This window comes from Rhinatrema bivittatum, chromosome 5, assembly GCF_901001135.1.
Source record: "Rhinatrema bivittatum chromosome 5, aRhiBiv1.1, whole genome shotgun sequence".
Classification (NCBI taxonomy): Eukaryota; Metazoa; Chordata; class Amphibia; order Gymnophiona; family Rhinatrematidae; genus Rhinatrema; species Rhinatrema bivittatum.
Window position 1 is genome coordinate 368,767,043 of NC_042619.1, and position 25,198 is coordinate 368,792,240.

Genomic DNA, 25,198 nt, shown 5'->3' on the forward strand with positions numbered 1-25,198 from the left:
TCTTATCTCGAGGACCCACTGGTCCATGGCAATCTTGGCCCACTTCTCGAGAAAAACTGATAAACACCCTCTGACAGCCAGAACTGAAGAGTGGACCAACCTTGCATCATTGCGAAGGCTTAGTACTCCCTGAACCGGTGCCAGAATTGTCCCGGAAGGGTCTTCTGCCACCTCTATCACACACACCCCCCCCCCCCCACTCCTGGAAAGGGCTGCCCCCAGGAAGAAGTACCTGCTGCTGCGCACCTCCAGCACTCTTGAATGGACAAAACCTCCTGTTGTCCCAAAATCTGCCGGGCACAAATTTTCTGCCTCCAAACAATAGCTTTCCTTTAAAAGGAAGCGTCCCAAGCTATGACTTGGACCAAATATCCGCCGACCAATTCCACAACCATAGCAGGCACCTAGCGGACACTGCCGTCATCATAATCTGTGAAGATGTCCTCACAAGATCATAAAAACCATCAGCTCCATAAGCCACTGCCACTTACAGATGGTCAGCCTGCTGTGCCGCAGCTTGCGACTCCTGTAACTGCTGAACCCACCAGAGACACGCCCTCTGCATCAGACTGCTGTACACTGCAGTCCTAATGACTCGAGAGGAAACCTAAAAATTCCTTTTGAGATGAAGCTCCAGCTTCCGATTCTGCACATCCCTCAATGCCGCAGAACTTGTTACCGGGATGGTAGTCTTCTTGGTGATGGCCGACACCAAAGCATCCACTTTGGGAAGAGCGAATAACTCCAAGGTGTCCTCCAGCAAAGGATAGAGCTTTGCCACTTTGCCATAGCCCTGCCGACATTCTGTCCTGATTCAGGAATATCCCACTCCCTGACCACCAACTTCCTCACTGACTTACGAAAGAGAAACACCTTAGCCGGCCCTCTCAGACCATCTAGCACCGGATCTGCACCTTCCAAATAAGACTCTTCCTGCGTCACCTTGATTCCAGGCTCATGGAGAACCTGTGGAATCAACAGCCAGATTTCCCCTTTACGAAAAAAGACAAATCACCTTAGGGTCATCCCCTTCCTCCACAGGAACTTTGTGCGGGTCTTCAATCAAATATGGTGCGTCCCGCAGTGGATCCTCCCCAGGGGCCTTCCATTCATCCACCTGCAGATCCTCAGAATCATCCGTATTGCCATGCAGATCACGAGAACCTGAAACCAAACCCAAGAGCCACTGAACTCCCTCGGTGCGCTTTTAGGAGCACTTGCCTTTTCCTGGGCTTTGAACTGCAACCGCAACCCTCCGCAGGCCCAGGACACACTTGCGGCATAGTTCCTAACAACGCAATTGATGCTGGAGGCTGGAGCCAAGATTCAGCAATGCAAACAATCTGCACTGGGAGACCTACCTGTTGCTCAATAACTCCCCATGGTCCCCCTCAACAGGAACCCTAAGTTATTCCATGCTCCCTAACAGGGAAAGGAGCTTTTCTTTTTTTTTTTTTTTTATTTAAACTTCAGCAAGCAAGACTAACAAGGGAAGACAAACAAATTAATAAATACTTTCCTGCATCCTGCCTGAATGGGACAGGATCACCAGCCGGTCACCACTGCTGCTTCGTGTGAGCTGAGGAATCTGGACCACCAGATGTCAGCCCCATGGTGCTTGGAGCAAGTTAAAGAAAGTTCACCAATCCCCTGCTCGTCCGCCTCGACCAGGGAGGATAGCCCCACCAGGACCTTACAACTCCCCGGGAGGCTCCACTTGAAAACCACTCTCTCTTTTCTTTTTTTTCTTTCTCAGACTGCAGGTTTTGTACTATCTGCCATCTGCTGGAGACATAAAAATACTGCGGGACTGCAGGTGGCACACTTGGTTATACAGCAGTTTCAATAACTTTATCTGTTTCCATCTGCTGGCAAGGGTACAAAACCCAGGAGTCTGGACTGATCTGTGTACATACTTTAACTAGAATTTATCTCTCTAACTTACAGTGCAAAATATGGACATGAATCATACTGTTTCAGATGTAAAGTTCTACCAAACTGGCAGTGGCTTAGATTGTATCATAATCTGATGATCACCTAGATAGGTTTCATTATATACCATTTTATACCATTTTTCACCAAATACACGTTTACAAAACAAAGGATTATTTTGTTGCTGTCCTTAATTTTGTTACATATGACTTTTCTTTTAACAAGAGTTTAGTATATTATCAACAGACATTTTCCCTTACATTTCGAACAGACAGCTGTAGCTCCTCTATTGTCTGTTCAAGATGAGCTCTTTCATTAATGGCTGTCTCCTGGGCAATCTGTTTTGAATAAAAGTGTACATAAAAATCCAGTAACTATTCAAGTTTTTTTATGCTGCACTTTGACATTTAATTGAAAAATAAAGCAACTCTGACCTTTAACCTCTCTCTCAGGCTATCTCTTTCTGTGGTCATTCTACGTAAGTCTGAAACAGCTCCTTCCTTTTCTGACTCCACACGTCTAAGGATAGCTTGTGCTGTAATACTGCCTTTAGTAGGAGACCTGGAACATTTCATAAGCTCACGTCGAAGACAAGCAATTTCTTCCTGTGCCTGTGATTTTTAAATATACAAAATTTGTCAGTAATAAAAAAGGGAGAAATTTGATAATTGTTTTACTGCTTCTTTCTTTACAAGTTTCAGATTTTGTCTATGTCAGCAGTATAATTTCAGAAACATTTACATAGCATATTATCAGTTAATATTAGAAAGTGCAGTTTTGCGACTGATAATATATACTGAAATAATAAGTTTCACTGATTCCAATGCCACTTATTTTTTTGTGTTATTTTTGAGCAAGTCATATAACAGAGCATTATTACTATCACTCAGTCTGAATCTGAAACCACTGTATTCTTTAGCATTAGAACAGGGAGGATGTACTCTAAACAACATAAAAGTAGTTATAGCAAACAATCATGTTATAATGGGTACTCATCCTTTACTGCTTTTCTAAATGTTGAAGTAATTTCCCATGAACTTCAGGAAGCATATACTATTCATGTGATATCACTGTGCCAAGAAAAACATGAAATTAAACAATCTTATTTATTTTCCAAGCAGATTTCCCCAGCTCCTTTGGGCTTCCAACTGATTCAAATGTGGCCTCAACTGGGCTACAGTACACCATCTGCAAATACCTGGTCTTTCTTCCTATACTCTACCCTACTTTCTGAAGGAAAGGACAGCTTAATGTGTGTGCATCTGATGAATCTATATGGGTAGAAATCCGATGGGAGTTGGGTAAGAGTATAGTGATAGGAGTATACTACCATCCACCTGGACAATATGGTCAGACAGATGATGAAATGCTAAGAGAAATCAGGGAAGCTAACCAATTTAGCAGTGCAATAATAATGGGAGATTTCAATTACCCCAATATTGACTGGATAAATGTAACATCAGGACTTGCTGGAGACATAAAGTTCCTGGATGGAATAAATGACTGCTTCATGGAGCAATTGGTTCAGGAACCAACAAGAGAGGGAGCTATTTTAGATGTAATTCTTAGTGGAACGCAGGATTTGGTGAGAGAGGTAACGGTGGTGGGGCCACTGGGCAACAGTGATCATAACATGATCAAATTTAAACTAATAACTGGAAGGGGGACAATAAGTAAATCTGCAGCTCTAACTCTAAACTTTCAAAAGGGAAACTTTGATAAAATGAGGAAAATAGTTGGAAAACAATGGAAAGGTGCAGCTGCAAATGCTAAAAGTGTTCAACAGGCATGGACATTTTTTAAAATAAAATCCTAGAGGTGCAGTCCATATGTATTCCACACATTAAGAAAGGTGGAAGGAAGGCAAAACGATTACCATCATGGTTAAAAATTGAGGTGAAAGAGGCTATTTTAGCCAAAAAAAAATCCTTCAAAAATTGGAAGAAGGATCCATCTGAAGAAAATAGGATAAAACATAAGCATTGTCAAGTTAAGTGTAAACATTGATAAGACAGGCGAAGAGAGAATTTGAAATGAAATTGGCCATAGAGGCAAAAACTCATAATAAAAACTTTTAAAAATATATCTGAAGCAAGAAACCTGTGAGGGAATCGGTTGGACCATTAGATGACCAAGGGATTAAAGGGGCTCTTAGGGAAGATAAGGCCATTGCAGAAAAAGTAAATGAATTTTTTGCTTCCGTGTTTACTAATGAGGATGTTGGGGAGATACCAGTTCCAGAGATGGTTTTCAGGGGTGATGAGTCAGACAAACTGAACGAAATCACTGTGAACCTGGAAGATGTAGTAGACCAGATTGACAAACCAAAAAGTAGCAAATCACCTGGACCGGATGGTATGCATCCTAGGGTACTGAAGGAACTGAAAAATGACATTTCTGAACTATTAGTTAAAATTTGTAAGCTATCATTAAAATCATCCATTGTACCTGAAGACTGGAGGGTGGCCAACGTAACCCCAATATTTAAAAAAGGCTCCAGGGGCGATCCGGGTAACTATAGATCAGTGAGCCTAACTTTAGTGCCAGGAAAAATAGTGGAAACTAGTCTCAAGATCAAAATCGTAGAGCATATAGAAAGACATGGTTTAATGGAACACGGCCAACATGGATTTACCCAAGGGAAGTCTTGCCTAACAAATCTGCTTCATTTTTTTGAAGAGGTTAATAAACATGTGGATAAAGGTGAACCGGTAGATGTAGTGTATTTGGATTTTCAGAAGGCGTTTGACAAAGTCCCTCATGAGAGGCTTCTAAGAAAACTAAAAAGTCATGGGATAGGAGGCGATGTCCTTTCATGGATTACAAACTGGTTGAAAGACAGGAAACAGAAAGTAGGATTAAATGGTCAATTTTATCAATGGAAAAAGGTAAACAGTGGAGTGCCTCAGGGATCTGTACTTGGACCGGTGCTTTTCAATATATATATATATATATAAATGTTCTGGAAAGGAATACGACGAGTGAGTTTATCAAATTTGCGGATGATACAAAATTATTCAGAGTAGTTAAATCACAAGCGGATTGTGATACATTACAGGAGGACCTTGCAAACAGGAAGATTGGGCATCCAAATGGCAGATGAAATTTAATGTAAACAAGTGCAAGGTGTTGCATAAAGGGTAAAATAACCCTTGCTGTAGTTACACGATGTTAGGTTCCATATTAGGAGCTACCACCCAGGAAAAAGATCTAGGCATCATAGTGGATAATACTTTAAAATCGTCGGCTTAGTGTGCTGCAGCAGTCAAAAAAGCAAATAGAATGTTAAGAATTATTAGGAAGGGAATGGTTAATAAAACGGAAAATGTCATAATGCCTCTATATCGCTCCATGGTGAGACCACACCTTGAATTCTGTGTACAATTCTGGTCGCCGCATCTCAAATAAGATATAGTTGCGATGGAGAAGGTACAGAGAAGCGCAACCAAAATGATAAAGGGCATGGAACAGCTCCCCTATGAGGAAAGGCTGAAGAGGTTAGGGCTGTTCAGCTTGGAGAAGAGACGGCTGAGGGGGGATACGATAGAGTACTTTAAGATCATGAGAGGTCTTGATCGAGTAGATGTGAATCGGTTATTTACACTTTCAAATAATAGAAGGACTAGGGGGCATTCCATGAAGTTAGCAAGTAGCACATTTAAGACTAATCGGACAAAATTCTTTTTCACTCAACGCAAAATAAACCTCTGGAATTTGTTGCCAGAGGATGTGGTTAGTGCAGTTAGTGAAGCTGGGTTCAAAAAAGGTTTGGATAAGTTCTTGGAGGAGAAGTCCATTAATGGCTATTAATCAATTATACTTAGGGAATAGCCACTGCTATTAATTGCATCAGTAGCATGGGATCTTCTTAGTGTTTGGATAATTGCCAGGTTCTTGTGGCCTAGTTTGGCCTCTGTTGGAAACAGGATGCTGGGCTTGATGGACCCTTGGTCTGACCCAGCATGGCAATTTCTTATGTTCTTAAGTGCATGTGGGTGTCCCCTAATAACTTTTTGTTTGAAATCCTGTCCACATCAGATTTTCAGGATATGCAGGGAGGGGATGAGTACTCTGACAGGGTTGTTTTTTCAGATCAATGCATATGCATGCGCCATGGAAGCACACATGTGTGTCCCCCAGAAAGCAGGTTTCTTTAATTCTGATTGGAATTTTTTTTTTTTTTTAACACCCACCCTACCCCCACCACCCTCAGCCATCACAATGAAAGTCCTTAGTAATCGGGCTACGGATCACAGCTCCATCTGGAACACAGTACACATCTACCACGAGTATGGCCACTAAGATTTCACTATTGAGCAATAGCCAACTTTAACTTCCTTCAGGGGCTATCAACACTGTATCTCTGATCCCTGGAAGCAGAAGCTGGAATCTGGAATTGAACCTGGGTCTTGCAAGGCAGACAGTGACTCAGTCACAATTCCAACCAGAGACATACGGTAGATTCAACCACAGCTCTAGCATTTTTTTTTAAGCTGTGAATTCTTTTTGTGTGTTCATACATATTTTACTTACTGAATTCACAAGAATTTCTTTTATATAGTTTCCATTTAGTGAACTTATCAATCTGGGAGGATACTAATACCATACTGTATATTAGGAATGTACATTCATTTAAAACGAAACAATGTCAACATTGTCTATTTAATTTCACTTCATTTGAATCTCAAAATGAAAGAAAAGAATGACAAAATAATTTTAATTTTTATTTCATGTTAATGCACATTAAGTTTTGATAGTATACACTAACTAGACAGTGCAACCTAACAGAAAAAAGAAATACAAACGCCGAACCATTTTAAAAACAAAATCAAGCAAAAAACAACACAAAACCAAATGACATTAAAAAAACCCACTGCCAACCACTACTGCATACGATTCAACAATTACAGCATTTGGGATATATAATGATCTACAGGTTTCCAAATTTACTGAAATATTCTTATTTTTTGGCTGCAGTACTTCATATCTGTACATCAAACATACTATATTCCACCAAGTTTGTATTCTAGACAGGAAATATCCTTCCAGTTATTAAGGATGAGTTTTAAGACGAAGAACAGACAATAGCTATCTTTTTTTTTTATTACAGGCAGAATACCTTCTATAACTGCAAATGATTTCCAAGTATTTTGAAACGAAAATGAATAAAATATTGGGCCCGATATATAAAGCGCATCCAGCACTTGATAGCTGGATAAATAGGACTTATCCGGCTATCTAGTAGCTATCTAGTGGCCACTGAATAAACAGTTACATTCAGCAGCTTCTAAATAGCCAGATAAATCACTATAAAGTTTGACATGAGCCCATGGTGCTGTGACATAGTTGAGGCACCCTAGTAGGCAAACCTATGAGGCCTATGCTGGCAGCTGGCAAACATGCCCTGTAGCGGGACAGACTGGAGCTTCACCTATCCTAGCTGCCTCCCCCGCAGGCTGAGCCCTTGGGTTCCCGTCGGCTGGCAGATCTTAGGCAGGTCCCTAGGGCAGAGACAAGAGCAACAGTCCAATAGCACACTGGGGTCAGGAGAGGCACAGGAAGGTGGAGTCAGAGACAGGCCAAGGTTGGAGCAGGCTGTAAACAGAAGTGGTCAGGTCAAGGCAGAAGGCAAATCATGGTCATGTCCAGGCAGAAGATCAAGTCCAGGCAGCAAGCAAATTGTGGTTAGGTCCAGGCAGAAGGTCAAGATCTAGAAAGTCAAGCCAGGATGGCGCGGGCCATCCAGTGCTCCCTCCATGTGACAGGGGCCAGCCAATGGCACGGATACCCTGTCACATGGTAAGGGCAAAGGACCATCGGCGCCATTTTGATTAGTGTCAGCTGACGGCCCGTGAGCGGGAGATCGCTCCTGGGACCCCACTGGACCACCACGTACCTGTAAAATGTTTTTTTTTGGGGGGGGGAAGCCTTTTAAGACAATGGCAGTCCCTAAAAGATGGGGCCGTCATTACGTTAAGGGCCATTAGGCGTGTTCTTTTATCTCATGGTGTTTGGCCGCGAGACAAAGAATGTACCATAGAGTTGCAATATTTTTTCGGGGGAGGGGCCCCACTATCACTGAGACACACACACCCGGCGATAAAACATTGTGGCTTGATGCATCTAGAGGTAAGTTTACCCAAATATCGCTTGATAGGAAAGGGATCCACAAATTGTAGGGTGAACTTCGTGGAGGGCATCTTAAGTCAGTTTTTGGTGCTAAGCCAGACTAGGCCTCCTTGGTGGGGTTGAGGTGCTGGGCGATGATTGCTATCACTTTGTTCTTTAAACTATTTGCTTGATCTAGAAGGTAGGTCCTTTGTCACAGCTCCTTGAGCTCCTGTCCCATCAGGATTGCTGCTGGACAGTTGTCAGAGATGGGAACAGATCTAAGTGCCCAAAGGCACCCCCACAGATGATATAAAAGGGTGATGACCCTGTGGAACTGTTCACATAATTATTATTATTAGGGGCAAATTTCACCCATGGAAGAAGGGAGGCCCAATTATCTTGTCGTTGCTTCATGTAGGCACGCAGAAAGTGCTTGAGGCTTTGATTCACCAATTCAGTTTGTCTGTTAGTCTGGGGGTGATAAGTAGAGGTGAAATCCAATGTTATTCCCAACTTTCTGCATAGGCCTTTCCAATAGCAAACTGTAAACTGAACCCTTTGGTCTGAGAAGATGTGAAGTGATAGCCCAGGCAGATGGAAGATGTGTTGAATAAAGAATTTAGCTAATTCAGACACGAATGGGAAGCCCATGAGGGATGTAAAATGTGCCATCTTCAAGAATTTATCCACTACCACCCATACGGTGGTGTTGTCACCATAGAGGGAAAGATCAGTGATGAAGTCAGTGGCTACATGGATACAGGGTTTCTTAGGGGCTGGCAGCAGCTGTAACAACCATGAGTGCTGTGCTCTCACAGTTTTTTTCATGGCACACGTAGGACAGGACTTTATGTAATGCTTAAAATCAGTCCTGATCTGAGGCCATCAGTAGTGTCACTCGACTAATTCTAATATCCAAGTGATGCCAGGATGACCAGACAGGTGGGAGTCATAAACCCACTGAAGAACTTTCCTTCATAGGTGCCAGGGTACCATATTCTTCCTGGCCACCTATGGCCACAACCACAATTTTAGCTGGATCAATGATATGCTATGGATCTTCCAGGCTTCCTTCAGTATCTGTTAAGCTTGGCGGTCTTCAGGCTCTTCCCATGAACCGCCACACTCACCTCCAGGTCCGGGCCACCCCCATCAGCTCCTGATGCCGTCCAGCAACTTCAATGTGGCAAGACACTGCCAATGCTCTTCAAGGCAGGATACCGCCATCTTCCAACCAAGCTTCCCCTTAGGCACATGTGCCCACCCAACATTACATTACTTAAAGGGCCCTTGGCGGGAAATCCCTAGCAGCACCCATCGATGACCTCACAAGCTCAGATCTATAAAAGGCCTTCAGTCTGTATCCCCGTTTCAGTAACAGGTCCACCTACTCTTGTAGTAGTGCATGCTACTCTTCACGTACTGTCTTCAGTCCCAGCATCCTCATCTTCTCTTATTCAGTTCCAGCATTCCTGACCAGTTCTTCCGCCTTATCCTCATTGCCTGCCTGTTCTTCTCCACGCCTTTCTGCCCTGCCTATCTGTCACTCCTTTCCCTTCAGACAGATACCTAGTCTGACCTTGGCCTGATCTCAGATAAGCTTGACCACTGCCTGCCACTGACCACCGCTTGCCATCAGATATGCTTGAGTGCTGCCTGCCACTGACCATCACCTGCCTCCAAAAATGCCTGACCATCTGCTTCAACCAGGTACCCTATGACAAGCCCCTTCTCCAACAGAAAAGACCCCCACCTAAGACCTGCCTGCCCCAGCACCCAAAGGCTCAACCTGAGGGGAACGAGGGCTAGTATAGCAAAGCTCAAGCTCGGCCTCTGCTTTGTCCAGGTCCACCTGCCGACGGTAGGAACCTGTAGGGCTCCTCCCTGCAAGCTGCACCAATCCTGCCTCAGCCCAAGGGTCCACGAATGTAACAGTATCAAAAGAATGGGAGAGAGCATCTGCTCAGCAGTTCTTCTCTGCGGGCTGGTACTGCAACTTGAATTCAAATTGAATTAAAAGCAATGACCAGTGGGCTTGCCTGGGGTTTAATCTCTGAACTTGCGTTAAATGTTCATCCAATACCTGAATTGGGGTCCCGTTCACAGGCCCAGGATTATAGTAGGATGTGATCCCCTGCACTTCCAGTGTAGCTCTGAACAGTCTCGCTGGAAGCATAAACTATCAACATAACTATTTGCCCCCAGAGCACCTCTTTTTCATCCGGCTAGGTTTTAGCTGAATAATGACTTATATGGCTAAAAACTAGCCAAACATTTAGCTCAGTATTCCAATACTTGCCAATTAGATGGATAACTTGTGAGTATCATCTAAATAGGAAAATTGGTTCTTACCTGCTAATTTTCATTCCTGTAGTACCAAGGATCAGTCCAGACTGCTGGGTTTTGCCTACCTTCCAGCAGATGGAGACAGAGAAAAACTTCAAGAGCACCCTCTCTTAACCTGGTGAGCCACCGGCTGTTCCTCAGTATTTAATACCAACATAGGGAAATGCAGATAGTTCAATAAGTCCCCACAACTTAGGAATAATTTCATCAAAGATATTATTTTTATTTTTGCATCGGCAACTCCATTGCTTAGAAAGGCACAGATTTTAAGCAGGGTCCCCCAACACTGACCCATGTTTCGCCAAACCCGGCTGCGTCGGGAGGGACAAGCAATTTGAAACGAGGTTCATCAACTATAACATAAAAAGATATTTACAAAATAATAATATAGGGGATCAATTATTCGTTAAATGTCCAGATGGTGTCCCCCTGGACCAGTGGATCCGCTCCTACTGGCCTTTGAGAAACTTATTCAAGTAGAAGTTCAACGACTGCCTCAAAAACCCTTGGTAAAACATTTTAATACTTCAAAGGAACAACAACAAGCTATAAAATCTTTAACAGAGGATCAGTCTATTATTATAAAACCAGCTGACAAAGGAGGTGGCATCGTGGTATTGGACCGTGACATGTATGTTAATGAGGTTATACGCCAACTCTCAGATACTAGATTCTATTTACCTCTTACCACTGATCCCACATCTGAATTGCAGGAAGTTATTAAAAATGAAGTGCAGGAGGCTCTGGCTCTACATCAGATCACTTCACGTGAAGTTTCTTTTTTACAAACTGAGTTTCCAGTTATCCCAACATTTTATATTCTTCCCAAAATTCACAAATTGCTAGTAAATCCGCCCAGTCATCCAATCGTCTCTGGCATTGGTTCTGTTCTGGAACCATTATCACAATTTGTTGATATATTTCTAAAATCCCTAGTATGCAGGAGTCATTCCTTTGTCAGAGACACCAATCATTTTATTACCATTTTGAACAACTTGTCTGTACCCCATGGTTCAAATTATTTTTTAGTGACACTAGACATAGTTTCACTTTATTCCAATAAACCCCAACAGGAGGCATTGAATTTAATTGAGGAAATATTGAATACCCGCCCTGGACCAACTCGTATACCAATCTCTTTTCTGTTAACCCTCACACGCCTTGCTTTAACCAAAAATTATTTTCAGTTCCAAATAATCCTCTACTAACAAATTAAGGGCACAGCTATGGGGGCCACAATGGCACCGAGCTTTGCATGTCTTTATGTCAGTAAGTTCGAAGATGATTATATCTATTCATCTATCTGGGCTCCATTCATTTTTTCCTGGTATAGATACATTGATGATATCTTCTTGATATGGACAGGGACTGACATGCAATTTTTTGTATTTTTGGACTGGCTAAATAATTGTAGCGAACACCTTCAATTTAATTTTTTCATTGATGCTAAAACTGTAGCCTTTTTGGATGTGTCTGTATCTTTAATTAATGGCAATTTTCAAACATCTATTTTCATAAAAATACTGACCGGAATACTTTATTAAGGTTTGATAGTCACCACCCCTCCGCCTTGAGAACTAACATTCCAGCAAGCCAGCTTTTAAAACTGAGACGGCTCTGCTCTTCTCAAGCTGATTTCATTAATGAAGCTAAGCAGATGATACTAAAGTTCCAGACGAGAGGGTACCCTAGGCGTATACTTCACAGAGCTTTTTTCTTTTGTAAACACAATTTTTATTGAGTGATTCACACGTAAGTAGTGAAACCGTAATGTCAACACAACAGTGGAACATGGAACAGAATAAAAATATCGGCAATATTATTCATAGGACCATAGAGAAACACCCATTTAATATTTTCCTGTGTACCTATGTCTATACGTGTACACCATACCAGGACCGCCCATTGTAATGACCAGTGCCAAGTAGTTTTGGGTGATGTTGCACTCTGATACATCCCCCACACCAGTTGATCCATCAACCGCAGAGGGCGAGACCCCAAAGGTAACAGATACAGGTACACAAAGCCTCATACCCCCCTTTACCTCTTCCATCCCCGCACCCCCTCCCCCCCCCCAGGTCTTGGCACAGAGAATACATAGATACAACAGAATAAGCGAAAAACAAAGCCTAACACATGAGGGTGGGAACCCATTCCTCATCCAAAAGAGTATTCATCATCAAGTTACGAGCATGATGCGGCAGGGCTTGCAGATATATCTCCCAGGTTTCCAAGAAGGATCGACGGTGTGCCGGAGACAGTTTAGAGGTGAGATTGTCCATGTGCATCATTCGATGAAAATGATTACGCCAAGTCCAGTATGAGGGCACTGACTGCTCCAACCAATTAAGTAAAATAACTTTTGTCCCCACCAGACAGGCCTTTTTGACCAAAATACGCCAACCCACTTTTCTAATGATAGACTGGGGAATGCTATCAAATAAAATCAGCTGCGGAGTAATTATAAATTGCACTTTCAATAAATGCTGTAAATAATTTACAATTTTCCTCCAGAACAATTGTATAAGAGGACAAGCCCAGAATGCATGAGATAGAATACCAACAGCAAGGTAGCATCAGGGGCATGTGGAATCCGAAATGAGACGTGCTCGCCAAGCAACCTGTGGGGCGACAAAGGCCCTCCGCAGAAATTTATATTGCATTTCCCGGAAATACATATTTATTTAGAAACTTTTATATACCGGCATTAGTGGGTACATCATACCGGTTCACATAATAACTGAAAGTTTGGAAAATACATTTCAACAGGGAGACAGTAACTGGGCAGGGGATAAAATAAATAGGCAGTAGGAAAGATAGTTAAAAAACAAGAAAGTCATAACCAGAGAATACAGTTTATAATTTACAATGATAGTCTCCTTAATATAAGGAGAGGGCAGACCCCTGAAGGGGAAACTGTGAGGGGAGATGGAGAAGGGTTATTCTGGGTAGGCATGGTTGAACAGGAGTGTTTTTAATTTCTTTTTGAATTTGATTGCACAGGGTTCAATGCGCATGTGGTCAGGTAGGGAGTTCCAAAGAGCCGGACCGGCAATAGAGATAGCACGGTCCCGGGTAGTGGAGAGATGAGCCATTTTCAGGGATTGGACATGTAGGGTGCCTTTGTTGGTAGATCTGGTGGCTCGGGTGGACAGGGGGGCAGTGAAAGGTAGGTCGAGCCAGTTGGAGTTGTGGGTGTGGATGGACTTGTGTATTATGGTCAATGTTTTGTAATGTATACGGGACAGGATGGGGAGCCAATGTAAGTCCTTAAGGATGGGGGTAATATGGTCGTGTTTGCGTGCGTTAGTAATGAGTCTTGCAGTAGCATTTTGTAGTAGCTGAAGGGGTTTTATTGAGGACAATGGGAGCCCTAATAGGAGAGCATTACAGTAATCTAGTTTGGAGGTGAGAGTGGCTTGAATCACTGTACGGAGGTCATGGGTGTAGAGCAGGGGTCTGAGTTTCTTTAGTACATTGAGCTTGAAGAAGCCCGCTTTAAGGATGGAATTGATGTGAGGTTTCATGCTAAGATTAGGATCAAGAAGGACTCCGAGGTCCCTGATGGACGGTTGGGCTGTGAGGAGGTTAAGTTTAGGGTCGTTAGGTGGGAGGTCGGGGGGATGTGAGGAGATGTAGAGGAGTTCCGTTTTGTTCGTGTTGAGTGCAAGCTGAAGGTTGGAGAGGAGTGCGTTGATGGCTGCAAGGCACTTTTCCCAGTGCTCCAGGGCATCAGATATAGAGTTGTGAATGGGAATGATGATCTGTACATCATCAGCATAGAGATAGAATTTGAGTTTAAGGTCGGAAAGGAGATGGCAGAGAGGGATGAGGTAGATATTGAAGAGGGTAGATGAAAGTGATGAACCTTGCGGGACTCCTTGTTGTAGGGGTCCTTTTTAAGTTCCCCATACAAGCAGAAAAAGTTGCCACTGTGAGCATGAATACTCCATCTTTTTCCCAACGCTCTACTGAGTAGGGGTGTGAATCGTGTGAACGATCGATTTTGGCTGGGGGGGGGGGAGGGAAATCTGATCGTCGTGTTTTTTATTTTTTAAAAATCGTTAAAAATCGTAAATCGGGGGAGGGCGGGAAAACGGGCACACCAAAAAACCCCTAAAACCCACCCCGAACCTTTAAAACAAATCCCCCACCCTCCCAAACCCCCCCAAAATGTTTTAAATTACCTGGGGTCCGGTGGGAGGGTCCCGGCGCGATCTCCCGCTCTCTGGTCATGACTGCGTTGAGAAATGGCGCCGGTGGCCCTTTGCCCTTATCATGTGACAGGGCAAAGGTAGCACCGGCGCCATTTTGGTTCCTGGCTCCTGACGTCACACGTGCAGGAGATCACCCCCGGACCCCCGCTGGACGCCCAGGGACTTTTGGCCAGTTTGGGGGGGCCTCCTGACCCCCACAAGATATCGGGAATATCGTGTACTATATTAACCTGAGGGGTGCGAAGAGCCGTAATGTGGCGGGATCCCCTGCTGGACTTGACCAGGCTAGCCTTCACAGAGCTTTTAAACGTGCACTATATGCAAACCGTGACTATCTGTTTTTACTGCAAAACAGATCATCTGATGAATGCATAAATTGTATTTTGCCCTATCCAACCCATATACATACTGTGACCTCAATTATCAAACATTACTGGCCAATGTTATCCTCCCACAGAATTTTTGATGTCCCTATTCATTTTTCATTCTGTTGGGGGTCGAAATTTGAAAGATATTTTGGTTCACTCACACCTTAATGACCGGTTGCAGTTTGATTCTGAACGACCTTTGGGCCATGCACCCTGTGGGCACTGCTCGGTTTGCCCCCTTTCAGCCTCTATGTCCACCTTTGAACATACTACTTCTCATGCCAAATTTAAATTGGGGTTTACCTCTACGTGTCAGACCAAAGGAGTCATATATGTTATTAAGTGTCCCTGCCCCAAAATGTATGTGGGGAAAACTTCCCACCCGATTCAGACTCGAATCATAGAACACTGCTCCAACATCAAAAATAGCTGGGAAACGGCTCCCCTGGTGCCTCATTGGATAACGTCAGGCAATGTTGAGAGCAAGTTAAGGTTTTTTTGTTATTGATGTGGTATCTTTGCCACCTCGAGGCAGGAGTTTCTCTGAAATTCTCATTCGTCAGGAACAAAAGTGGATTTTCAAATTGAATAGCTTGACTCCCCATGGACTAAACTCTGAGATAGAATGGCGTTTCTTTCTTTAAAAAATTCCTTCAATGTTCTTAGTGAAAGTCTGTTTAATTTCATCTCTACCGTATTTTTTATTTATTGTTTTCTTATTGGTTGCATGTAACTTCTTAGCGAAAGTTGTTAGATCCCGTCTCTACTGTATTTCTCATCTGTGCTTTCTTATTGGTTGTATGTAATGCTGGTGTGCTGTCATTGGCCAAAATTTTGGTGCCATTTTCTGGTATCTTTAAATGCTGAGTTTTGCTTGCACTGCCCGCTCTCCTTGCGACGAAAAGGTGTGTGTGCTTTAAAATTTTTAAAAGAATGTTGTATAATATTGGATCCTTTTATTAATGGTCCCCTATATTATTATTTTGTAAATATCTTTTTACGTTATAGTTGATGAACCTCGTTTCAAATTGCTTGTCCCTCCTGACGCAGCTGGGTTTAGAGAAACACGGATCCATGTCGGGGGACCCTGCTTAAAATCTGTGCCTTTCTAAGCAATGGAGTTGCCAATGCAAAAATAGAAAGAATATCTTTGATGAAATTATTCCGAAGTTGTGGGAACTTATTGAACTATCTGCATTTCCCTATGTTGGTATTGAATATTTGAAGTGCAGTTCCCTGCTCCTGCATTGTGCTATGGATTGCTCCTCAGTATTTACTCATACCCAAGAAGAAAACAACTTTGTATACTAAACCACTCATGAATTAACCTATCTTGTATCCCTCTAATAAGCAGAGGGTGAAAACACAGAACTTTGAAAACAGACCTAAGATCGGCCTTAAATGGATAGGACAAGCCTATACCACTCTTCAGAAAAGACTAGAAAACATAGACCAGTTCAAAGGGACTCTTCTACACCCTTCAACCCCACAGTGGGAGGGCGTCTGGACTGATCCGTGGTACTACAGGAACGAAAATTAGCAGATAAGAACCAATTTTCTATTCCCTGTACATACCCGGATCAGTCCAGACTGCTGGGATGTACCCAAACTTCTTCTTTTTTTTTTTAAATGAAATGTTTTATTATTGAGACAAGTACACAGAACATCAGATATCAGGCTCAGCTACAGAGTACCACGCCAGTAGTTAAACAAGAAATATCAATAAAGTCAAAATACAACCAATCTACAGGTGACATATCAGAAGAAACAGTACAACCTGACAACTCATGATATAGAAGTATACAGAACACTGAGTACATTAATGCATAAAAGAAAATAAAATAAAATGTTTGCTATGACACCACGTGTTCTTGCCTCTGTTATCCCTCTAACCCCCCCCCCCCCCCCTGAAGTGTGCTCCAAAAAAGATTGCTCCAAGGTCGGGAACAGGAACACTATAACATAAAACAAAATACCAATGGGCGAAAACATGCTTCCCATGTAGCACAAAGTACATGTTCTCAAGCGGTAGCAGATGTCGACTGGGTCGCCAACCAAGTGCTGTAGGGTGACCAAACGTCTCTGAAGCGCTGCATGCGCCTATGGAGCTTAGCTGTAATTTCCGCCATAGTATATATGTGACTCAGTTTGGCCTGCACCTGAGCCATCGAAGGTAAAGAGGCAGTTTTCCAGTGCTTGGCAATCTCATTCCGAGTGGCAGTACAAACATAGTTCACTAGCCTGTTATGGTTCCCTTTACTGGGGAGCAGTGGGAGACCCAGTAAGGCATGTTGTGGCAATAGAGCCACCGAAGCGGAACACAGCTGTTGAATCCAAGTCTCTACCTCCTGCCACAGGGGCCGAAGTACAGGGCAGGTCCACCACATATGAAAGTAGGTGCCGTCACTATGACAGCCTCTCCAGCACCGATTAGACAACTGGGAGGACATCCGGTGTAAACGGGTCGGATAGAAGTACCAACGGAAAAACATTTTTAAGGAGTTTTCCACTAATTATGCTGCAATGAGGCCCTTTCCCAAGTCCAACGATATTCCTTCCCATTCGGATGTGGAATAAACACACTGTAAATCACGCTCCCAAGCCAACATGGCCTTCGTTTTCCCCCCTGATGCAAGCCCCATCAAATTATACAAACCAGACATTAGCTTAACCGTAAAGTCTGCTTTCTGACACATTTTTTCAAACTCAGAAGGCCCCAAAAGTACATGAGGAGACACCAAAGAAGTGCTCGCATAATGGCGCAATTGTAGATAGAAAAAGACATTATCCTCCTCCAAGCCAAATCGGGACTGCAAGTCTGAGAAGGGTAGTAAACCTTTAGCACCCATGACCTGTCCCCAGTTTCGTATGCCCCTAGCCTTCCAACTGCGAGCAGCTGTACTCCCATACCCTGGGGAAAAGTCTGAGTTTGCATATAAGTAGGTAGATCCGTGAAATTCACGGGTCCCCAAGACCGCCCTCTTGCAGTTTCCCCAGTACTGCAGGGCAAAGACCATGGTTGGAGGTAAAACATTCTCGGGAGCCACCACCCAGGTTTTCCTAGGCTGCCACAAGAGACTGCTTAACGGCACATCCCCCAATAGCTGTTGACTAAAACGAAACCAGGGCTTCGGGTTAGCTTGCTTGTGCCAATCAGCTAAGGATTTAAATCGGGCTGCCATAAAATAGCGCTCCAGATTCGGGACCCCCAGGCCACCCCGGGCTCTAGGCCTATAAAGAGTATGTCTAGCAATACGGGGACGCTTTCCCCCCCAAACGTAGGTCAGCAACCTCCGCTGCCATTGCACTAACATGCGCCTAGGTATATCAATTGGCAGGGTTTGAAACAGGTACATCAATTTTGGGAGCACAGTCATTTTGACTGCAGCAATTCTACCCAGCCAGGAAATGCTATATCTATTCCACTCCTCCAACTCTTGAAGGATCGAGGCCCACAGCTTCCCGTAGTTGAAAGGAAATAAATCTTGGGATGCACTAATATACACTCCCAGATACTTCAATTTATCTTGCGCCCATTTAAAACGAAACCGTTGCTTAAGAATTTGTGCAGAGGAGCTGGATAGATTAATATTCAATAGCTTAGAGCCGAAAACCTGATACCCTACTGAACGCCTCCATAGCCTTGGTCAAGTGCGGCAGGGAAGATTCAGGTTGGGTGAGCAGGAGCAGTATATCATCTGCAAACATGGAAAGCTTGGACTTAAACGCCCCCACCTCCACCCCCTGAATGCCTGCATGATTGCGGATCGAGGCGGCAAAAGGCTCCAGAAATATTGCAAAAAGAATCGGGGACAGCGGACACCCTTGTCGGGTACCACGCCGCACCGGGAAAGTAGAGGAATAGCCCCCATTAATTTTTATGCATGCTAACGGGTTGGAATACAATTGCTGGATCCACTGTATGAAGGTATCACCAAATTGCATTTTCCGCAATAAAGCAAAAAGATATGGCCAGTGCACCATATCAAAAGCTTTCTCAGCGTCCAGCGCCAAAGCTATTGCTGGTATATTACACTTTTTTACCCACCAGAACAAATCGATTATTTTGTGTACATTGTCGCTGGCTTGGCGGCCGGGGATGAAACCCGCCTGATCGGGATGAATAATTTGGGCAATGAAGCCATTCAATCGCGTGGCTAAAATTTTTGCTAAAATTTTTAGGTCAATATTTATGAGGGATATCGGCCTATAGGACCCGCAGACAGTCGGGTCCCTTCCCGGTTTAGCGAGGATTGTTATTCCAGCAGTGTTAGCAGCATTAGTAAATGAGATCCCCTCCTTCAGTGCCAGGAACACTTGAGCCAAAACGGGGGCTATACGAGATGCAAAGGTTTGATAAAACCTACCCGTAAAGCCGTCAATGCCCGGTGATTTCCCAGGTTTAAGGGATCGTATAGCCTGGACTATCTCTTGCGTGGAGATATCCTTATTCAGAACACGTTGGTGGGACTCCTCCAACTTGGGAACCTGAGATGTTTCAAGATATTGGTCAATATCGCCCTGCCCTATATCCTTGTCCATCGCATAGAGCTCGGCATAAAATTGATGGAAATGCCCCCTAATAGACTTATTGTCTGTTAACAGCTCTCCCTCTTTACTTTTAATCTTAATAATGGTGGTCTGAGCCTGCCGCCGCTTAAGGATATTAGCAAGAACTTTCCCTGCCTTATTCCCCCCTTCAAAATACTTTTGCTGGGTAAGTTGTAATTGATGAGCTAAATATGCTGCATCCAGAGAAGCTATACGATTTCTGAGATCATTCAACTGGGGAAAAAGCAACCTAGGGGCTCCGGATTGTTTATGAGATTTTTCGAGATCGTGAAGCTGGGCCAGCAAAAGAGCCCGCTCCCTTTCCCTTTGCTTCTTTAACAGGGCCCCCCTGGCAATAAATTTGCACCGAATTACTGCCTTAAGACACTCCCATACAGTCACGGAATTAACAGCACCTGTATCATTATTTTGTAAATACTCTTGAATGTCTGAATCGATCTGGGTAACAAACTCAGGGTCATCTAATAAAGAATCGTTGAGCCTCCAGTATTTCGTACCCCGATCGTAATCCCTCACCTGTAAGGTAAACCAAAGGGGCGCATGGTCGGACCACAAAATAGGCTCGATGTCAACACGCAAGACCCTGGGGATCAGTCCAGAAGTGCCCATAAACATATCAATTCTGGAATAACTATTATGCGGGGCAGAATAAAAAGTGTAATTCCGCGAGGTGGGATTGCGGGCCCTCCATATATCCTGTACACCAAAACACCTCATCAACACTTTCAGTTCATCCCTGGCTTTTTTAGGGTCGGAACTGGAACCCACCGAAGTATCTAGGCGTGGATTCAAAGTCAAATTGAAATCCCCGCCCAGAAGTAAGGTGCCCTCTACCCGGGATTGCAGAGTCAAATTCAAGGTACGGTAAAAGTCTTGTTTTTGAGAGGTAGGGCCATACAGAGATACCAAGGTATACAGCTCAGTACCTATGCGAATTTTTACCAAGATAAATCTACCAGTAGGGTCATCATACATTTCTTTGAGCTCAAAATGGCAATCCCTGTGTATTAAAATGCCCACACCAGTATACTTAGACGCTACCGTAGCCGCCGCCCAATACTGATAAGGATACTTGGGATTACCCAATCGTTGATATCTCTTCCGTAAATGGGTCTCCTGCAACATGACAATATCCACATTCAGACGATCTAATTCCTTAAATAGGAGTTTCCGCTTTCTAGGGGTGTTAAGCCCTTTGACATTCAAGGACAGAAATTTAAAACTAGCCATCCCACTTTAAACAGCCAAACTCCGCATAGCCCATGGAAAACCAGCGCCCAAACCACCCGTTACCAGATTCAGCACAGCACACCCACCCCTCTTGCAAACAACCCTCACAGAATCCCATCCCCATCCCCACCCAAACCCCCACCCCCTCCCCCCTTGCATAGCAAACAATGGCACCACCACTCCGTGCCATCCACCCATGGAGGTAGTTAAGTCACTCCCCATATAGCTCAGGTCCTGGGCTTGCTGAAAGATAACGTAAACAAAACCGATCAAACATTCGTTGGGCATGAAACTTGAGATATAAATGCATCAAATTATTAATCATACTCTGGAAAGGAACAAACAAAACCAGAGAACAGCTGAGCAACTCCAGCCAGAGAATCACAGACAGAGGTCTCAGCCTCTATAATGCTTATTATCAAGCAGGGGGCTCTCCTGCTCCATCCTCAGACGCATTCCTGCGGAGACGACGCTGGCCCTTGGCAACCCTTTGCCAGCGTGGTTGGGGGGCACTCCGGGCTACTAGGCCTCCCTCGGCAGCGGGCCCCACTGTAGGTAGAACAGTGATGCCTTCTTGTTGTAGGATCTCTACCGCCTCTCTCACAGACTTCGTACGATGCGTCTGGCCTTGTATAGTAAATGCCAGTCCCCCAGGGTATAGCCAGCGATATCTGATGTGCAGGTCAGCGAGTTTAGTAGTGACGCAGCGATACTCCTGTCGCTTCTTTAAGGTGGCGGAAGAAAGATCAGCGTAGATAGCCACTTCATGACCTTCCCACTGCCAAGATCTTTGTTTTCTAGCAATATTAAAGATTTTATCTTTCTGTTGAAATGAGTGATAGCACACAACAATGTCTCTGGGCCGATTAGCCAACTGAGGACCCAGGGTCCGGTGAGCCCTATCCACCTGAATATCGGCTTCTGCAATAGTTGCTGGCTCTGCATCCTGGGTTAGAAAAAAAACAGAAAGTTTTCTCACCACCTCCACGCAGTCTGAGTAGTCCTCAGATTCAGGAATGCCCCGAATCCTCAAATTGCACCTTCTGCTGCGGTTTTCAATATCTTCCAGCTTTTCAGAAAGGGAAAAATAAGATTGCTGTAGCAGGGTGTGTTCCTTTCTCATTTCTTCCCAGCCTTCTCCCTGTGTATCTAATCTCAGCTCATTTTCATTCACACGACGCCCCAACTCCGCTGTCTCCTCTTTCATGCAGGCAATCATTTCTGCAATTTCCAGCTTATAGGTTTTTAAGTCCTGCCGGATCTCCCCAAACCATCTCCTCATCTCGGATCGGGACGGGGGGGGGGGGAGTCCTCTTGAGGGGAATCGTCAGATTCCTCCTCCTCGCACTCCTCGAGGGAGTCAGCCGGCGCCATGTTGGATTTCTCCGGGACCATGTCGTCATCCCCACGGGCATAGGAGAATTTGCGCAAATCCGGCGTTTTTTTTTTAGATGCCATACCGCAGCCTTGAATGAAGCTGGCAAGGGTGAGCAGTGCCCAAAGAATGCGCAGGGATCGGTAAAAAAGCTAATTAGCCCCTGAAGCTCGAGGAGCCGTACCGAAGCGCGGCTTACATGGGGAAGTGACGTCACTTCCTCCGTACCCAAACTTCTTCTAAACAGGGTGGGACTGCGAGAGTCCCACTCGAATGACACTGGCTCCAAAATGGCATGCGTCTGCCTGCTGGACGTCCAAACGATAGTGTCGAGCAAAAGTGTGCAAGGACTTCCAGGTAGCTGCCCTGCAGATTTTTTGCGAGGAGACCAGCTAGGCAATCCGCCCAGGAGGCCGCCTGTGCACAAGCAAAATGAGCTTTCAGCCCTTCTGGAACTGAGCGATCACGACAGATATATGCTAATGCAATCGCTTCCTTTAACCAAAGAGCAATAGTGGCTTTAGACGCTTTTTGTCCCTTCGTAGGGCCACGCCATAAGGCAAAAAGATGATCTGATAAACGGAATCCGTTGGTAGCCTCCAAATAGTGCAACAAAGCCCATCTGTCATCCAGACGCTTCAACTCTCTAGAATAAGGATCTTTCAACTCCACATCCATAAATGCCGGAAGCTCCACCGACTGATTCAGATGAAAGGCGGAAATCACTTTTGGCAAAAAGGGATGGGACCGCTTGAAGCGAAATTTTGGAGTCTGAGATGCGCAGGAAAGGCTCCCTACAGGATAAGGCCTGAATCTCCGACACCTTCCTGGCTGAACAGATTGCCACCAGAAACACCACCTTCAATGTGAGGTCCTTCAAGGTAGCCCCTCTTAATAGGCTCGAAGGATGCTTTGCACAAAGCCCGGAGATCCAAGTTCAAGTTCCAGGTGGGACATAGCTGCCGAGTCGGCGGTCGCAGATGCTTCACTCCACGAAGAAAACGTGTAACGTCAGGATGAGCTGCTAGAGAAGAGCCCTGGATCCAGCCCCGCAGACAACCCAAAGCAGAGATCTGGGCTTTGAGGGAATTAAAGGACAACCCTTTCTGAAGCCCATTTTGCAGAAAAGAAAGGACCAGTGGAACCTAGGCCTTCCGAGGATCCACACCCCCCCCCCCCCCCAAGACTCACACCAGGACTCAAAGACCTTCCAAACATGAACATAGGCCAGGGAGGTAGAAGTCTTCCGAGCCCTTAGAAGAGTGGATATCATCTCATCCTGATATCCCTTGTTCTGCAACCTATACCTTTCAAAAGCCAGGCCGCAAGACAAAAGCGAGCTGCCTGATTGAAAAATATGGGACCTTGTCGCAGGAGATTCGGTAAATGACTCATTTTTATTTTTATTTTTATTTTTAAACTTTAACAACAAAACAAAATCAACTACTTCCCTGAAGAGTCCGGTAGAGGCAGCGGTAGAGGAGAGAAGTAAGGGCGGAGGGAGTTGGATCACCAGCTATCATCCCACCGGCTGATATGAGGACAAAGATCGGGGTTCCCAACCCCTGCTCATCCAAAACGCCTCGACCAGGGGGGATGGTCCCACTAGGACCTGACAACCCCCTGGGAGACTCCAAGAGAAGATTAAATCCCCTTTTTTTTGCTTGGATCAGAACCGCAGGTTTTGCACCACCTCCATCTGCTGGAGACAGAGAAATACTGAGGAGCAGCAGGTGGCTCACCAGGTTACGAGAGGGCACTCTTGAAGGGAGTGGAAGGGAGGCAAAACCCAGCTGTCTGGACTGATCTGGGTACGTACAGGGAAAGTTCTGAATAATCACCTCATGATGAATTAGAGGGGGTACAATAGAGGTTCATAAAATTATACATACAACAGGTTAATAGAAAACAGTTAGTTACATTAACAAAATAGTACTAGGACTAGAGGATACTTCCTGAATCTAACAAGCAGAAAACATAAAACAAATTTTAAAATTATTTTTTCAGTTAATGCACAATTAAGCTATAGAACCTGCTGCCAGAAAAGGTGGTTAAGGCTGGTAGCATAACTGTTTAAAAAAGATTTTAATAAGCTTCTGGAATACAGGTCCATAAATTATTAGCCAGATAGACTTTGGTTTCTCCACCTTTAAATTCTTAGAAACAGCAACATAAAACAGACTTTCATATTGGGTTTTACAAGATACTTCCAGGTGACCTCGACCGGCCACTGTTGGAGACAGGGTGCTGGGCTTTATGGACCATTGGTCTGACCCAGCATGGTATTTATGTTCTTAAGTTGCTGACTAGTTTCATCCTTGCCCTGAATAGGCAGTTTATTGTGGTAGCTGAGTGAATATTTTCCTTGTGTTTCTGTAAGGTAAATGGGGCTATTAGGTGCTATGCATGCATTTGTGCTCTTTGAAGTATTGCCATTTTTTTTCTCATTTGGCTACACCAGGATGTCATTAATTACAATGCTGTTATTATTGGATAAGATCTGTGCTTGCTTTGTGGTAATCTTTTCTATTGCTGTTTCCTTTTTCATCCATGCCTTTCATCTGTCTGCTTTATTATCTCTGTTCAGAAGCTATTTTGTTTACGATGCCCTTTGTAAGTGGTCAGTGTTGTGTTTACTGAAAGTTTTAAGTAACTGTAGTTTTACACTTTACTTTGCAGTCTCTAAGAAGTAGAAGATTTTCAAAAGCATCTTGTCAACTAACTTTAGGAGTTAGCCAGCGATATAGTACATGTATTTCACTAAATAAACAAAAAAAAGCCTAGAGTGCTGCAGGAAATATTTGAAATAAATTCCTCACATTAATTAAAACTCTGTTAGATTCTAATTTTTATCACTTTCTAACTTCCAGAATAAAATTACCCGATCATAAAGAATGTTTGTCTTGTCTCGCTCTGCTGTGAGAACCTTGATGTTAGCCTGAATTTCTGACATGTGACGCTCATACTTTTCCAACATGGATTGAAGATCCTCCCGTTCTTTGACAGTTTTAATTACTTCAAAATCATAACTTGATGCCTGGAAGAAA

General features: G+C 44.1%; 1 protein-coding gene across 1 annotated transcript in view; it reads right to left on the reverse strand.

Annotated features, from left to right (window-relative positions):
* Positions 1-25,198, reverse strand: part of TSGA10 (testis specific 10) — a 607,624-nt gene that overhangs the window by 427,814 nt on the left and 154,612 nt on the right. The window contains exons 6-8 of the mRNA XM_029604773.1: positions 25,033-25,188; positions 2,367-2,543; positions 2,193-2,270 (exon numbers count right to left, since the gene is read on the reverse strand). Of these exons, the coding sequence (XP_029460633.1) occupies positions 2,193-2,270; positions 2,367-2,543; positions 25,033-25,188 (411 nt within the window). The remainder of the gene's footprint in view (positions 1-2,192; positions 2,271-2,366; positions 2,544-25,032; positions 25,189-25,198) is intronic.